Source organism: Schistocerca americana, chromosome X, assembly GCF_021461395.2.
Source record: "Schistocerca americana isolate TAMUIC-IGC-003095 chromosome X, iqSchAmer2.1, whole genome shotgun sequence".
Classification (NCBI taxonomy): Eukaryota; Metazoa; Arthropoda; class Insecta; order Orthoptera; family Acrididae; genus Schistocerca; species Schistocerca americana.
This window is the reverse complement of record NC_060130.1, coordinates 651348680-651367401: the sequence shown is the minus strand read 5'-3', so window position 1 is coordinate 651367401 and position 18722 is coordinate 651348680. Positions and strand designations below refer to the sequence as shown.

At 37.9% G+C, this 18722-nt stretch overlaps 1 protein-coding gene across 4 annotated transcripts in view; it reads left to right on the top strand.

Moving 5' to 3' along the window:
* Positions 1–18722, top strand: part of LOC124554818 (ATP-dependent helicase brm-like) — a 379799-nt gene that overhangs the window by 336894 nt on the left and 24183 nt on the right. For 3 of the 4 annotated variants that reach the window (XM_047128479.1, XM_047128478.1, XM_047128481.1), the window contains one exon: positions 8472–8564. The exons of the other annotated variant lie outside the window; for it this stretch is intronic. In XM_047128479.1, coding sequence (XP_046984435.1) covers positions 8472–8564 — 93 coding nt within the window. The remainder of the gene's footprint in view (positions 1–8471; positions 8565–18722) is intronic. 4 annotated transcript variants of the gene reach the window in all.

Sequence of the window (18722 nt, the reverse complement as noted above, 5' to 3'; positions counted from 1 at the left end):
ACTGTCTGAGGTTAGTGACAGCTGAACACTCGCTTTGAGAAATTGATGTGTGTTCATATGTCACAGCCACATGTCAGATGAAGTATACAAATACATCATTGACATGGAATTTTTCCACTCATTTCAGAGATCCTCTGAGATGGTATGTCTCACACTATTACTAGATATAACAAAAGAATTGAAAAATGAGCATAGATTCTGATGTAAAAAATCAGCATTTGTGTACTGATTGTGCTGAGCTGTGGGCTAAGAATGCATAAAGTTAGGTACACTATCAAGAGCATTGTATACTACTCCAGAAGAACATCTAACAGGTTTTAGACTAGCATGTCCTCAATCTTCAGTGTAATATAATTATTGCTTGCTGTATCATCTGATAGGTGACTGTAGTCTGATTAAAATTACTTGATAGTTGACATCTGTTACTTGCCCCTACATTGTTGCCAAATAAGCTGCCGGCTATCACTCGGTTATAGGTGACACAGAAACATGACGGGTCATTTCACAAAGGCAATTAGCATGTAATGTGGAGTAGTGGTGGAAGTGGCCATGGCAAGATGTGTTGAAAATGCAAGACACTCTGTCAACAGCCGATTTTAAGTGACCAATTACTAAACTGTGGCAAACAACACATTTTGTAGCCCTGAATTTAAACTCACATTCTAAGCTGACCACAACCTAATGATGTGCAATGTATCCAAGATAAATCTGCAGCAGAACAAAAATCATGATCGCTTTGTTCACGGTGATTAAATTTAACCTCTACGAGCAAACTTAAGACAAACGATTTAATCTAAGGGCTAAAAAGCAAACTGTCATTTTTTACTATCATCGACCACCTGAAACTATCTTCACACTGGCTACATGAGCTGCCATGTTACCAACTGATGAGGAGTCCTCATTGGCATTTCATTGCAGTTTATAAGTGACACAGTCAGATTCCAGATGAAACAAGGTTGATAGGAAGAAAAATTAGGGCAAATAAAAAAGTAGTTACGATGATGAAAATGACATTGAAGAGTATTAGAAATAAAAAAGTTACATTTAAATCAGTTAATTAAATAAAAATAATAATCAGTTTATTTTGATTAGATTTAGAAATTAAAAAATTCCACTACCTTTGATGACATTTGAACCCACAACATTCTACATGTCAGGTTCATACACTAATGATTGCCCTATGCCACAATTCTGGGTTAAGTAGCCATGTATATAGCTGGGGTGATCCAGTCGCAACAATGAATTGCAGCCTTCAAAAATTTGGCTTCATGCAGTGTCATGTGAATTTTATCTAACGTATGCTTGAATTGCATCTTGTGCGGAAGCATCCATTACTGTTTGGTTAGTGCTATCTATTAGCTTTATTGTGTATGTACGGGGGGCGGGGGGGGGCGGCAGTGTGTGCGTGCATACATGTGCGTGTGTGTTTCTTTGTTTGTTGTGCTTATCATGTGTGATGAAATACGAAATAAAAGTGCCAGGCGCATGATTAGGGATCCAAACACATCAAGAAAAAAAGCCGGACAATAAACTGGAAGTGAACCAACAAACTACTGTGGCAGTTTGACAACAGTGAATGGTTCTTGCGTGACATTGAGCACTCTGATTGGAGGAAACCCGTGCCAATATGTTAAGTGTCAACTATCAAGTAATTTTAATCTGACTACAGTGATTTCAATATCATCCACTTAAAATTTGTGGAGCATTTTTTTCCTGAGTTGATTTGAAAAGGAGCTATAAATGCTCCTTGTGTTAAAACTGTTTGGATATCTTTAAATAATAAAGAAATTTAATTTATTTTAGAAAAATTGATGTATTTTGGCCATTATGTTGCTTTTGTGTGGCTTGGTGGTTGAGTGGTTAGATGTCATATGACAAATCTAAAGGTTCTGGGCTTGATTCTCAGTTGGTCCAAGGGATTTTTTTCTGTCACCTCACTTCTTTCACCTCTGTTGATTTATATAAGTGAAAAAGAAAAGTTTCACTGTCATCTGGAGTTCACTGGCTAAGTCAGATCACAGGGCACAGAAAGGCAAGGGCATACTATCTTCAACAGGACCATGTCTAGTAAAGCACTACAGTGTTCCAACAAGCCTTTGCATTGATGATAGTTTTACTGTTATGACTGTGAAAAATTGTGAGTTAAAGGCATTGTTTTAAATATAAGAATTGCTCTGAATTTAATATGATATATTTCTTTTTTTGTTTGCATTCTTGCACCTTCTGAAACCTAAAGAGTTGATTAATGTATGCTGAGCCCAATCTGGAACTTCATTAAGAGCCTTGCTGAGCGAGGTGGTGCAGTGCTTAGTACACTGGGCTCACATTCAGAAGGATGAGGCCTCAAATCCCCATGTGGACATTCAGAGTGAGGTTTTGTTATTTCATCAAATCAGTTGATCCAAATTCTGGTATGGTCTCTTTGAAATTGGTATGGCTGATTTCCTTCTCTTTCCCTCCTTAGTCTGAATTTATGCTCCATTTCCAGCAGAGTCATTGTTGATGGGACATTATATTCTTAATCTTCCTTCAGCAAGATCTTTCAAAAGACTGGAACCCATGTAACAGACTCACCAAAATCTTTCTGCCCTTTTATAGTTTGTTGTTTTGTTGTTACTTCTGCTGCTGCTTCAGCAGTGGAGGTTTGAAATATTACTTTCACATTTTTCAGCAGAATGATTATTTGCAGTGATTAAAAAATGCAGAATATGTGTCATGTCCTAACACAGGGTAGAGGGAAGACAGGGGGTTACAGATCAGACTGCAATTTCTGAATGATAGGTATCAGATGCAGAAAGACAAACTTCCAGTGAAGACAGCGCCAAGCACTGTTACAAAGCCCCTATGAGAGGCACAGATTTTAAAATTGATAGGATGCCTGCAGCTGGAGGCTCAAGGATACTCAGGGATTTGATTAACACTGTTTATTAGCAATGAAACCAACTACTACATTGACGGCTCATTCTGAACATTAAAAAAAGCCAAGGGCGCAACTGGTTGCCCAACAGAAATCAGTGTCTGAGACCATGGAGTGAGTGCTGACAGGACCAGCGAACACTAGCAGCATTTTAAGTACAATCTATGAGAGCAGCACTCCAAGTGAGGGAGACAGACTTGTTGCAGCTTACTGAAACTGGCAACAAGTGACACGGAGTTGGCACCCCAGTGAGCTGAGTGAGAGCTCTGAATGAATACAAAAACATGGGTTTTTAAAAACATGGGTTTCTTATAGTCAGCTCACCAATCCACTGGCACTTTATAAGCTTAAGCCAATCTGACAAGTGACTCTGCACCTCCAGGACGCCTCTGCCCAGCCACATTCAGATTCCTCCCCCTTCTCCTTCTCAGTAAATATGGATGTATCAGGATTTTACATTAACACACTCCAGGTTTGGTATCAACTGTGTTCAGCTGGAAGCCAGATGTCATTGCCCTTCCTCTTGTGGCCAGCAACAACAGTGTTTTGCATCACTTGGCTCTGCCCAGAGGCCCTTCATGAGTGAGGACCACTGTCATAGCACTCTAACCAGTACAAATCCACAGATGTTGCAGTTCTCAGGAGGAGGTATGAAGCTTTCTGCATCTATTAAGATGCATCTTTTTGTGAGCACCTTCTACTGTGATGCCTTACAATAGCGTCTAGACAGTGGATCGAGTTACCCGTTAACTCTCTGAAGTGAAACATCTCCCCCTTTAACAGCTGCCCAGAGCATCTGCAATTCACAGAACTCTAGCATTGCTGTTTACCTCTGATAACCTAAACGCAACCACTTTTGCTTTGTGTGTCTGATTTGCTATCTTGGAGTTCCCTTTCTTGCTTCCAACAGCCTTAAGCTTAATGATATACAAGTTGTTATTTTGTCAATATGTGACATACCTTTAAAATCATACATATGTTACCTGAAAAAGTTCAAGTGTAAAAATGCCCCCCTCCAACCTTTAACATTATACATATGTTGCATGAAACAGTTCGAGCGTAATAACACTCCCTCCAAAAATTGGTTGTGATGACAAAACTGATAAGTGGTATAGCCAAGGTCTAGGTTAGGCTGGAAGGAGACAATTTAGTACAAGATAGTGATAGGAAATAAGGATAATGTGGATATGAAACAAAGGTGGTTGTAAGAGATTAAACTACAGAATGGCCAAAGGCCTTTGTTTAATGCACTTTTGTTATATGTAATTAAACCTGCAAGATAAACTGAGAAAAACAGTGTTACAGAATAGACAAGTCTCCAACAAGTATTTTATAGCATATTTTGTATATAAACTATGACAAATGCATTGTTACTGTCTGTACCCTTGCAGCATTATAAAATGATAGTAAATAAATAGTGGCAATTAAGATTAAGAATTTTGTTGAAGGGGATGTGTTTTTAAAAAACTGCGAGTTCACTGATATTAACTGTATTTAATTCAAACTGCAGAAATACTACTGACACAGCTTAGTAACCTTCTCCAGATATTAGAAACTAAATGAAACAGTTTCAAACTGATGGAGGACGTTCAGAAATTCATTAGAAGAGTTTGTGTTCTCACGTGCTATTTACATTTAAAATCATATTGTGACATTAAAAAAAAAAGAAACAACCTCTTTCTTGATATGACAGACTCACCTATTGCAAGATAAAATTTTTTCTAACATTACTGAAGAATGGTGCCATGTGTTTGAGATTTGAATAAACTAAGTAAGAATTTCAAAAAGGCCCTATTCCACTAAGCAATTATCATTGTAATTTGTTTCCTGATGTTCAGTCTACGTTCAGCTGAAAACCAAATGAGATGGAGTGATTAAGGTATTGGACTTCTATTTGGGTGGAATGGGGGTTCCATCTGTCCCTATCCCATCCTTGTCTAATACAATATTGTGCTCCAAGTATTAATGACCTTTTTACCCGTAGGGTGTTAAGGCTTATTCTTCCTTCCTCACTTCATGCTACAATCTATTGAAGCACCTTTCTGCAGTTGTTATTTGCCTGAGCCTCCACACAACACCTATGTCTCTCACCATCTCCACTAATTCTCTCTCTCTCTCTCTCTCTCTCTCTCTCTCTCTCTCTCTCTCTCTCTCTCTCTTTTTTTTTTTTGTAGACCCCCCCCCCCCCCCCCCACCACCACCACCATACCCCTCTGACAAGAACATACTGGAACATACCACTGTTTCAAAATTGCACATAGGTTGAAGTTGTGATATTTCTTGCCCACTTTTCACCCTTGTTAAATTATGTTCAGTAAGTACTTAAATGGGTACAGCAAGTAGTCCAGTGGAAGGCATTATGGTTTGAATATTACAAGTATTTGATCATCAGTTGCCCACACCCCTCCATTCCAATGGCTTGTGTTGTGGTATCTAAATTATAACAAATGCTACGAACATTGAATATTTGCTATTGCTGGAATGTGTGAAAACTTTTTACTTGGTTATTATGACTGTGTAGATGAAACAGCAAGCAATAAATATATTTTATAGTTCAGATAGGGACTTTTCAATTTGATTTGTTCTACATGAAAATTACCTCCATAATATACGTAGCTGTGTCCCTTTCTGCTACAGGAATGTGAAACAGTTATGGTGGTATTTGGGTCACATTGTTGTGTGATAGGTGCCAAGGATGCAGAGGACTAGATGAAATGTAATCTCTACACCGATCCAGATGAAGGTTGAAATTGCTCTGTTAATGGGACAATAGATATTTCTGCCAATCTTTTCAAAACTAATATAGTGCTCTTTTCTTTTGTTCTCTCTGTAAAGTTCTGGAACAGTCACATAAAGTTAAAGAAAGGGAGAGATTTGTAATGCATTTCCAGACCAATTTAAAATGCTGTTCTAATTCGTTGATTAACTCGCCTCCTTTAAAGCTCTAATGGCTGTATGATACTATGTTAAGAAAATTTGTCATCCTTGCCTGTTCCTAAATTCTTTTATAGTTTTGATCAATTACTATTTTTCAGTTGCATGATCGACTTCATTGACAGTTAAAGTGATTTGAGAACCTGATAAAGGTCTCTGCTGGCTGCTAGATACTTTATATGTTAACTGCCCATGGGCACCTTCATAAAAAGACTGCTGGGAGCTCAACACTATTTTCTCAGTAGGTTTTTGCTCTAGCACTTTCATCTTGAATTAATTGGTCATTTGATTGTGCTTATTTGATGTACCATATCGTGTAAGTTCTCCAGCTTGTCTCTCAGTGTGGACATTGAGGTTGCAAAGTAACATGTAATTCTTTATAATGTCCTTCCTTTATGACCCTTCTTGCTACATGTGCCAGCGATACAGAATTGTTGTTTTTGGATGATTGAAATTATATGCAGCAATTATTTGATGATTGTTCTTCACTAGGATGGCCTCTGAGTATGTATTTGCTCCAGATGACCGTTTCATTTCCTAATGCGCACATTGTTAGTGGAAACAGGCATTTTCATCTTGCCTAAGAATTTGTACAAAAATATTGGCAGTAAGCCCTATAAGGCACTAGGCAACCTGTCTGTGGCAGCCAATAAAACGGTGATGTTTCATCATAGGCTGTGTAGCTAGGATATCCTGGCTGCAGCAGCCATTATAACATATCTGATTACATGGAAGACATGTGTCTCCCCACAGCCATTTACGAACAGGGTGTCTTGTGAGAATGTATGAGGCTGTCTTCAATCTCGGTGCACTTGACGAAGTAGCCAGACCTTGTTTGCAACCCAAAACAAAATGTATAATGACGTTCGAGACTGATATTTTCTGTAGTTTTTTTGTTTCACTGCTGTTGAATTTTTTTAATTACTCATGTCCTCGTCTGTTCGATCATTATTAGTTAATGCCATAAATCTTTGGTGTTACTAGTTACCATGGAGTTTTGCATGAACAAATACTTTTGATATGAAAAAAGAAATAATTAAACTGTGACAATCAACATTTTACCCCCAAAACCTTCAGTTATTTTCAAATATTATTAGCAATAAACTATCATTTTTGTCTTTGTTTATATTCACCTCAAATGATTAACAGTTTTTCTTGTGGAGTTATACAAATTTACGTAAGAGTATCAGTTCCCATAATAGAATAAATTTGTTATGTTTACTAAAAGGTTATCAAATGATTTCACTGACATTCAAGTATAGTTAAAAAAAACATACAGAGTAGCTTTGAAGATCCTTAAAATAATTTTAAAATAAACCCTTAGTGTGACCCACCATTATTAGGCATGAACTCAATTTTTTGAGACAAAATGTAAACAGTTATGACATCTTCCATGTCTATCTGGCTCAGCTGATTGGTTACAACTGATCATCAGCTGGCTGCTAAGTCTTATTTCAGCTCTCAGCCATGCTGCTTAGTGTGTTATAGCTCTAAATTGGAACACTTTTTTTTAAGCAATGAAATTAAAGGCACTTGTGAGCCACATATCCCCCTTCCCACTCTTATCCTCAGTACCATTACCACTGTTTCCATTCCAAAATTTTTGTTTACTGAGATTTCATAAGAATTGCTACATTTTGCATGAGTATCTCAGTGATGGAAGACATCATCATGGACTACCAGTCAGTATGATATAGGGTTAATGACACCCTTGCATTACCTGCTTCATGGTTCACCAATTATAGTTGGTCATTAATTTCTAGAATGTTATAGATCTATATCCATTCATTTAAAGATACATTTTGCTCATTGCTTTTCAGCTTCTAAATGCTTCCACATTACGAGTTCTGCAATTGTCTTTCGAAAAGTAATTGTGTATAAGACTTTCATTTCATTGATGTACTGATATAAGGTGTTCTGTTACTGAGAAAAATTCTGTGAAAAGTATTAATTAGGTACCAGTGTCTCTTGTATCCTATTATACAAAATTTTATTTGTCAAACATGATTTATTTGATCACACATTTAACTTTTGCAATTTTTTGAGAATTATAGAATTCCTCAGACACTTATCTGCATGAAGTATCCTGTACACGTTGTTCCTTATGGTATTTCTGAGATCCTGATGTACATTTGGTCTGAGCCTGTGGTAATAATTATTTGTCTCCCACCGTCTGGAATCCTTATGGATTGAGGTGGTGAAGTAGCTAAGGCACTGGACTCATATTCTGAAATAGTGTAAAAATCTTCATCCATCATCTCGATTGAAGTTTTGATGTGACACACACAAAGCCATTACAATATTTGTGTGTGTGTGTGTGTGTGTGTGTGTGTGTGTGTGAGAGAGAGAGAGAGAGAGAGAGAGAGAGAGAGAGAGAGAGAGAGAGAAAATACAACTGATGAAAAACCTATCTAATTGTGAAGCCTTTCATCATCGAGCACATTTTTTTATTTTCAAAGATGAAATGATCTTCATCATTGTTGAAAATGTGATCATAGCATGCAACAGCATATTCCATGTCATGTTATAAAATTTGAACCCAAGTATATGTAAGAGAAGGCGTTAGTGATAAGATTTTTCTAATGAAAATGTGACTTTTTGCATGACGCCCAATGTGTAGACATGGGATCAAGCAGTCAGCGGGCATGCAGGCAGCCTGTGCTCCCATAGTGTGGCAAAGCGCACAGGAGTGAGAGGACCTTGCATGTATAAAGTGAGTCTGCTTATATGTTCATGGGAAAATGTAATGGATTCACAAAGAAGAGCTCAGTGAGTGTAAATTCTGTTATAATGTTTGGCTCAGCAACAACAACAGATGCCAGTCTGTATGCAAGTTATTGGTTTGAAGCTACAATATTCCATTTTTCTTTCTGTCTGTGTCTAGGATGCCTTGTAAAGGCGTTCCGTCTGTTTTGAATAGGTGCATAGTGCTGTTACTTAGGGCAGCAATGGTTATTTAGTGTTATGAAACTCACTGAGTCTGAATATGGGAGCTTTACAGAATAACTTTATTATTTATTGTAAATTTTTATAGTTAATGTACTTTGCAATTTATGCTGAGAAAGAAAGAATGAGATCAATGGTAATTCTTGACTGAAACAGGTAACAGGAAAAGTTCTGAATTTTTTTTCTTTGTGATGTTCTGTTTTTTATTAGACATATATGAAATTTCACTTTATTGTATTAAGTAAATATTACTATGCATTGTCTATGTAGAAAATGAGATTTCCACTCTGCAGCGGAGTGTGCGCTGATATGAAACTTTCTGGCATATTAAAACTGTGTGCCAGACTGCGACTCGAACTCGGGACCTTTGCCTTTCGCGGGCAAGTGCTCTACCGTCTGAACTACCCAAGCACGACTCACAACCCGTCCTCACAGTTACTGGGAGAATTGAAGCTGTGAGGACAAGTCGTGAGTCTTGCTTGGGTAGCTCAGATGGTGGACCATTTGCCCACGAAAGGCAAAGGTCCTAAGTTCGAGTCTCGGTCCAGCACACAGTTTTAATCTGCCAGGAAGTTTCATTGTCTATGTACTTGTACTGCCATGTCTACCATATGTTACTATAGGCTTTGTCTACAGAGTGTAAAAATTTATCTTCTTTCTTTGCACTTCACATTTATTTTTTCTACTCCCTTTGTCAGTTTTGCTTTACAGTCCAAAGCACACAAGAAATCAGTGTTTTGAGTTTGGTCCATTCAGAACATCCTTCCAAAGACTTTAAAGGTCAGTTCAGAAACTTCAATTTGTGTTGATGATAAAAGTATTCTAATCAAGGTCCAACCCCAACTTACAAGACACAGCTCAGCCTTTAGCCGAACAGGCATACAGCTGGTTCACAGCAAACAGTTTGTCTGAATCACATAAAGTCTCTTATTATGCAGTTTCAAACTAGCAAAAATGACTTGCTGGCACCAAGATTAGACATTATCATACACTAAATGAAACCCTGTGTGTGAAATGAAATGCCTTGGTGTCCAACTGGGTAACAAGTTCAGATTGAGTAAACACATAGTAAAGTAAAAGAGGGTGGCATTTTCCCCACTTCTGTTATATTTATGCTATTTGTTCATGACTAGTTTCTACCTGTTGGGTCATTTTTGAGCCATTTTTCTGTATAAAAGAGAGCACACTATGTTAGCTCTGCAAATACAATTAAAATAACATGGAAAAATATAAATAAAATATTAAATTACAATTCAGCTCCTAGCAGTATCTCTGTGAGTTGACTTGAAGACAAGGGTGTTGGCTGATTTAGCTTATTGCCACTCTGTCTTGTCTTTTATATATATATATAATCTCCTTCTGCAAAAAAATATAAGAATTAGAGACAACTGTACAAAACTTTTTTGAACGCGCTTTGTAGAACTACCACCTTGGACACTGCAGCTGAAACAAATGACGTGTTTATTCAGCTGAAGCAAGTAGTGAGAATATTGTGTAAAGTAGCAAACGACACGTCATGCAGAGATTTCTTTGAGGATATTGAAATTGTGACATTAATTTCGCAGTACATGTACTCCTTAATTGTGTTTGTTGCTGATAATAAAAACCAATTACTGGAATTAGCTCAGTCAAAACAAGATAAAAAAAATTTATGTAGACTTTGTGTCCTTTTATAGTATTCACAGTGGAATTCGCTATCCTGGTGCAGAGGCATTCAACAAGCTCCCATTTGTGTAAAGCAAGAAATTGGTAATTCCTACCAATTTTCACAAAAAAATTAATAACATTTTTTGTTAGCCACTCTTACTACAAATTATCTGATCATTTACGTGCAAGGATTGAAAATTTCTTTTTACTACGTGACAAGTAAAAATTTTCACTGCAAAGTTGCTTGACAAGTTGTAATGTATTGGGTACAGGCCTCTGTTGTTACAGATGTAGGTCACTTTTCTTTAAAAATGCAAATGCAATCAAATGAGTATTAAGATACCAATAGAAGATAAACATTAGCTTTATAATACAGTATAACCTAGGAAGCAGCAGCTTTTTTCAGAGTAGCAGCTTTCCTTCTAGTTTTCAAGGTTATAAGTAGCTGACCTATGCACAGATTGTATTAAGTAGTATAGCAATAGTTTATTGTTAATATAACGTACAGATTAAGTTTGTTATTTACTTCTCTTTTTTTAATGTATGGTCTTGAAGACCCACTTTCTTGATGGTATTCACGAAACAAAATGATTGAATGAATGAATGAATGAATTGTGTTCCGTACTTAACAGTTCTTTACAGGGTGGAGTTTCACATACCATAGGTTAGTTAATTTAAACATTGCGTATTTGTTCATGTTTGGAACATGATTTTTCTAGTGCACTTGCAATTACCTAGTTCCAGACTCTGAGGTTCTCAGGATCTCTTATGAAATTTGTAGGCTTTTCCAGCTACATATTAAAGACAGTACTGCATGAAAGCATTAGGTTGATTTAAATCAAGTTACAGATATATTTCATTTCTGATATCAAGCTTATTGCTAGCATTGCAGTGTCTTTCATAGCTGAATTTGCAACAAACTATCGAATACAGAGTAACTGAAGCATATAGCGTGTAGAAGTGATTATTCTGTCATGTAGATATATTACCTTGTGCCCGAGATTCTCATTTATTTTCTCATGCCTATAAAAAGGACTGTTCAAAAATATCAAAGGGTTTTCTACAACTTTTAACTGAAGTTGACAAATTTATTTGATTACTTTGATTAGTTGTCTGTTACAATGTTGAAATTTCTGTTAATCACAGAATCATTAGGAAACTTTTTTGGCAGGTTACCAACTGTGGATATGAATGAATAGTGAACTTATCTTTTGTGTTTTGATATTCTCAGAAAGAAAATAATTTTAGGTTTGCTCTTGAACAGGTCTGTCTTGTGACATTTTAAGTGATCAGATCTATCTGTAGTAGTTTTTAATGTTGCTTGTAATACATGTAATTAAGTGAATGATTTCAAGATACTGTTTTAAATAATGGAAACATGACTGGTCCAGTATTGATAGTAAAGAAAATGTTAGAGATTGAAACAGGCATTATGGTTCTCTTTATGTCATCCTGACTGGCGTGATGCAAAAAAGTGGACTCTCACATTCCATTTGTCTTGAACTAGCATAAGTCTACATCAGTCATGTTGAGCCATATGGTGACTGAAATAGTTTCTTATGGGCACTATACCTGGTCACACTTACTTGACTGGTTTTGATTGAAGGATATACATCATACATTTAATGGAAAAATAAACCGTCACATATGAAATTACATCCAAAGAATCTTGTAAAGGTCAGTCAGATGCATTTTTGTTAACTGAGTGCTGTAACAAAATACATTTTAAAAAAACAATTAAAACATGTGAGAGGTTTCTTTGCAATGTTAATCTTTCATTGCTTGTCACATTTGACACACATCCTCCTTGTTTTACCTCCAACTTGTTTTATGTATACAGTTTGAAGAAATGTTATCAGAATCATTAAGTTCCAATCATATTTTTCACACATCCAACTGGTATTTTTGTACATTAATTCTGTCATCAATTTGTGCACATAACCAACTAAAATTCATGGTTTCTCTTTTTGTTTTTACTGTCCTTGTAGACTATTGTCTTTCATCTCTATTTTGATACCAAAATCTAAAGCATTCATTTTGTTTTTCTACATTAGTAGTTTCCTTTGTATGTCATATTTATCAGGCTTTTTTCCCCATAAGTGGAAGAGTGCAACTTTCAGTTAATTTTCAAAGTTCAAGTGATTTGTCTTTTTATCATAGATATTGGCACTGGTGTGTAATAACTACCAGCCCTAAGTGCTTGTTTTAAGTTTACTAATTTTTTCCATTTCTTGACAACTCTGACACACTCAGTGATGTAGTTGTTAGAGTAAAGGACAAGGACAGTGTTCTGCTCATGGGTGATTTTAATGCCAGGATTGGAAATCGAACAGAAGGGTATGAAAAGGTTATGGGTAAATTTGGAGAGGAGATGGAGGCCAACAGGAATGGGAACAACTCTTGGATTTCTGTGCCAGTATGAGCTTAGTAATCACAAACTCCTTTTTTAAACATAAGAACATTCACCGGTATACTTGGGAAGGCAGGGGAACCAGATCTGTCATTGACTATATAATAACTGATCAGGAATGCAGGAAGGCTGTGAGGGACACACGTGTATTCAGGGGATTCTTTGATGACACTGATCATTATTTAATCTGCAGTGAAATTGGGATTGTGAGGCCAAAAGTGCAGGAGGTCAGGTCCATATGTAGGAGGATAAGAGTGGAGAAACTTCAGGATAAGGAAATCAGGCACAAGTACATAACAGCGATCTCAGAAAGGTACCAGTTAGTTAAATGCAGTCAATTACAGCCATTGGAAAAGGAATGGACAAGGTACAGGGACACAGTACTAGAAGTGGCTAAAGAATGTCTTGGAACAGTAGTGTGTAAAAGTAGGATGAAGCAAACATCTTGGTGGAATGACACAGTCAAGGCAGCCTGTAAAAGGAAAAAGAAGGCGTATCAAAAATGGCTACATACTAGAACTCAGGTAGACAGAGAAAGTTATGTTGAAGAATGAAACAAATCCAAACAGATAATTGCAGCATCCAAGAAGAAATCTTGGGAAGACTTTGGAAACTGGTTGGAGACTAAGGGTCAAGCTGCAGGAAAACCATTCTGGAGTGTAATTAGCAGTCTTCGAAAGGGAGGTAAGAAGGAAATGACAAGTATTTTGGACAGGTCAGGAAAACTGCTGGTGAATCCTGTGGATGCCTTGGGCAGATGGAGGGAATATTTTGAAGAGTTGCTCAATGTAGGTGAAAATACGATCAGTAATGTTTCAGATTTCGAGGTAGAATGGGACAGGAATGATGATGGAAATAGGATCACATTTGAGGAAGTGGAGAAAATGGTCAGTAGACTGCAGTGCAATAAAGCAGCTGGGGTGGATGAAATTAAGTCGGAACTCATCAAATACAGTGGAATGTCAGGTCTTAAATGGCTACACAGGATAATTGAAATGGCCTGGGAGTCGGGACGGGTTCCATCAGACTGGACAAAAGCAGTAATCACACCAATCTTTAAACATGGAAACAGAAAAGATTGTAACAACTACAGAAGTATCTCTTTAATCAGCGTTGTGGGTAAAATCTTCTCAGGTATTGTTGAAAGGAAAGTGCGAGTATTAGTTGAGGACCAATTGAATGAAAATCAGTGTGGGTTTAGGCCTTTTAGAGGTTGTCAGGACCAGATCTTTAGCTTACGGCAAATAATGGAGAAGTGTTACGAGTGGAACAGGGAATTGTATCTATGCTTTATAGATCTAGAAAAGGCATATGACCGGGTCCTTAGGAGGAAGTTATTGTCTGTTCTACGAGATTATGGAATAGGAGGCAAACTTTTGCAAGCAATTAAAGGTCTTTACATGGGTAGTCAGGCAGCAGTTAGAGTTGACGGTAAATTGAGCTCATGGTTCAGAGTAGTTTCAGGGGTAAGACAAGGCTGCAACCTGTCTCCACTGTTGTTCATATTATTTATGGATCATATGTTGAAAACAATAGACTGTCTGGGTGAGATTAAGATATGTGAACACACAATAAGCAGTCTTACATATGCGGATGACCTAGTTGTGATGGCAGATTCAATTGAAAGTTTGCAAAGTAATATTTCAGAGCTGGATCAGAAATGTAAGGACTATGGTATGAAGATTAGCATCTCCAAAACAAAAGTAATGTCAGTGGGAAAGAAATATAAATGGATTGAGTGCCAAATAGGAGGAACAAAGTTAGAACAGGTGGACGGTTTCAAGTACTTGGGATGCATATTCTCACAGGATGGCAACATAGTGAAAGAACTGGAAGCGAGGTGTAGCAAAGCTAATGCAGTGAGCGCTCAGCTACGATCTACTCTCTTCTGCAAGAAGGAAGTCAGTACCAAGACTAAGTTATCTGTGCACCGTTCAATCTTTCGACCAACTTTGTTGTATGGGAGCGAAAGCTGGGTGGATTCAGGTTACCTTATCAACAAGGTTGAGGTTACAGATATGAAAGTAGGTACTAGTAGATGGGAACAATGGCAGGAGGGTGTCCACAATGAGGAAATCAAAGAAAAACTGGGAATGAACTCTATAGATGTAGCAGTCAGGGCGAACAGGCTTAGATGGTGGGGTCATGTTACACGCATGGGAGAAGCAAGGTTACCCGAGAGACTCATGGGTTCAGCAGTAGAGTGTAGGAGGAGTCGGGCAGACCAAGGAGAAGGTACCTGGATTCGGTTGAGAATGGTTTTGAAGTAATAGGTTTAACATCAGAAGAGGCACCAATGTTAGCACTGAATAGGGGATCATGGAGGAATTTTATAATGGGGCTATGCTCCAGACTGAATGCTGAAAGGCATAAACAGTCTTAAATGATGATGATGATCTTGACAACTGCAGGGAAATAATTTTAGTCTTAGTTTTCTCCTGTCCTTGTAAACAAGGAAATTATATGTTTGCCTCTCATCAAGACTTTAAATAAGGGCTATTGAAACAATCCTCATATCATGTTTCCAGTAAAGTGCCAGAATACCAATCGTCCAGTACACAATATGAGAAGCTTGCTCGTGCTAATTACATCTTCCGGAATTTTAGAATTGTTTGATTAAAAATTTATCCTACTTTGTGTCATTGTCATTAGAGACAGTTTTGTTATAACTGAAGTGCACCAATCGTGAGCAACATTTGACACCTTTTTCACAAATTATCTGGTCAAATAAAATTATAGCAAAAATATAAAATTAGTTATATTACATATCCAGTATTTTGAAAGCTATTGAAATATTTTCATTGTATGCATTGGCCCAGGATGGTAACTGAGAACTATTGCATGTTTTCGGGTAAACATTGAGATGCTTCAGGGTTTTTTCATTTAATAAGCAAATTTAGCAGTATATAATTTCTGAGAAATTTCTAAATTTTGAAAGTTTTATAGTGTAAATATTGTTTTTTCGTCATAATTGTGACTGTGAAATAAAAAAAAAAAAAAAACTTCAAATTGTATCTAGTAATGATCTGCTCAGTTATTGATTGGTTATTTTTAGGTATTGTTCCAGACGACTTCAAACAGTAAGTTATACATTGGCAGTCTAAGTGACTTTCATTAAATGTCGCTCTACATTTCAAAGTGACACAGATATGTGACACTATTTTTCAGCATAGTCACCAAGATGAGGGCCAGAACGTTCTACCAATCATTCAGTTGCTCAACAATAGAAATCCACTCCGTAGTCATAGAGTCATTTGAGAACTGCTGTGTGAATGTCTTCATCGTAGAAAAATCTGCGATTACTGCAAATCTATTCCTCAGCTGCCTGAACAGTTGTATGAAATAGAGGATGGGAAATGAAAGGGAAAGGGTTTCATATAAATATAGACACCAGCTGTGTCATCACAAGAGATGTCTGTGCTGTTAGACATGTCCGACATAACAGACACTAGTTAAATGTATTCCTGGACATTTTCGTATGTGGTCGATGTCAGTGGCCTTCCTTCTTGGTCAGCATTACATATGTCTGTGCAGCCTTGGTCTAACTCTTGGACCCATATCACTATGGCTGGATGTGACAATGCATTTGTTCCTTATGCTGCCAGAATTTCATGGTGAATCTGTGAGCAATTTAGAAATTTTGCCCACAAGAACCATATTGTCGTATGTACAGCAGCTTTGGAGGACATTTCCAGTTGCCACCTCATTTCGCTCCCACACTGTGATGCCTGTTGTCCACACCGCAGCAGAACTGTGCCTGCAGGAAATCTGAAACATGTATTCTCTTGTGACAATGCACTCCTCAAGTTGAACAATGGTCTTAGGGTTTGATGACTTAAGTAAATTACTTCTGATGTCCTTTCATAGTTAGATTATATCCAGTTTCATTGTCAAACAGTAAAATTTGCTGTTGACATGATTTGTATTAGTGACTACTAGTACATGATAGTGTTGATTTGGATGTCTCATTGAATGACAGATGTGTGTCTTCTCTTTCTGAAAGTTCAAATGTCTCTGCCTAGCAATTCTTGTCAGATGAGTCCAGGCTGTAATCCCTGGTTTGAGAATAGAATAGTGTTTGGAATGAATCTCCTATGCTGCATTCACTAAACAGTAAGTAGTTGGAAATGTGAATTCCACATGCTCTTCAGTCATTTGCTTCAAATACTTTTCAATAACAATAACCTCCTCTCTCTCTCTCTCTCTCTCTCTCTCTCTCTCTCTCTCTCTCTCTCTCTCTCTCCCCCCCCCTCCCTCCCTTCATCCCTCCCCCTCTCTCCCTCCCCCTTCCTCCCTCCCTCTCTCTCTCCCTCTCCCCCTCCCCCTCCCCCTCCCCCTCCCTCCACCCCCCCTTTGTGTGTGTGTGTGTGTGTGTGTGTGTGTGTGTGTGTGAGAGAGAGAGAGAGATAGAAGAGAGAGAGAGAGAGAGAGAGAGAGAGAGAGAGAGAATGCATGTGATTGGGTGCACACTAGTGGAGTAGTAGTAATATCGTGGTTGTGGGGCTGTGCATGAAATAGTCTCTTCAGTGATGTTGCAGACACTGCTGTTAAGGGATTATGAGGTGGTTGCTATCGATTGGACAATGAGCTGAATCTCATAATAAATATATATTGCTGTGAGCCGTACTGCATGCAGCATGGCAGCGCAGTTAGCATCGCTCACTGGTGTGCTGTAGGTCAGCAGTTCAAACCCAACAGCCAGCAATTATTTATTATTTACCATTTACTCATTTCTGGAAGGTTTTCAAAATTTCTTTGTAATGGTTGTGTATTCTGGAATATTCAGTGTTTGTATAAATAGCAGCATTCTCTGTCCAAGAGCTCAGTGCTGTTCTGGCTCTGTGTTGGTGTTCATAATAAACATGATTTCATTGCTAAGAGCTGTACTTCATTGACTACTCTGCATTTAGACTTGGACTTGATGTTGTTGTGGCATGATTGTTTGTGTAAGAGGAGACGTACAGCATCTTATGGCAGCCAGAACTGTCGGACCGAGTAAACAAGAGATGGCAGCCATGTCAACCTCGTACATCAGGAAGTAATAGAGAATGTTGAAGAAGAGGTGTACTGACTTTGAGCACCAATCTCTGCCACCGGTAAAATACATCAGGAAAAATGGACTTTGCCAAATCAGACTTGTGCCACAGCCATCAAACGACAATCCAGCACTTGACCAAAGTAGGTACAACCAAGTCCTCCAACATGTATAATGCCCTGTAGAAGAACAGACATTTGGAGTTGGGAAAAACACACTTGTATGTGCCCACTATAGATGCCATTGACACACTATATGCTATTGCAGATAAATAAGAAAAGTTTTTGACAGCTAGTAGCTGCCATATGTCAAATATTGCAACAGTTCTATTAACGCCAATAAAGTACAGATGATTATAGTCTACTTGGCATACCCTGGATGAGGTAGCTCCCCAGTATCTGTAGCCATTCCCCATTGTTGTATAGAGGTATCAGCACCTCACCTGCCCTCCAAATGCAGGAATATGAAGTGAGGTGGCCATCTGTAGACGTCAGGCTGCCACAAATGAAAATCCTTCTTGAATGAAATTCAGGAAATCTGGTTGATGATGCCACCATCAGCGACCAACCTGTCCAGGGGCTAGTATACTCAAGGGCCTGCTTTTCTGTAATTTCAAATACTTTATTGTTGCCAGCTAAAGCAGACTGTGTTCTGTGATGTGAAAGTGATTGTGCTGAGATTTGCAAATGGTAAAACACTATATCATCAATGGGAATCGTCCACCATTTAGCCCTTGCTCGTCTAACGTGTCACTGGCTGAACAGTGGAACAGTGGATAATCCAGGAGGAAGTGGAGAACTTGTGGAGAGATGTCATTGAACCTTCAGAGTTCT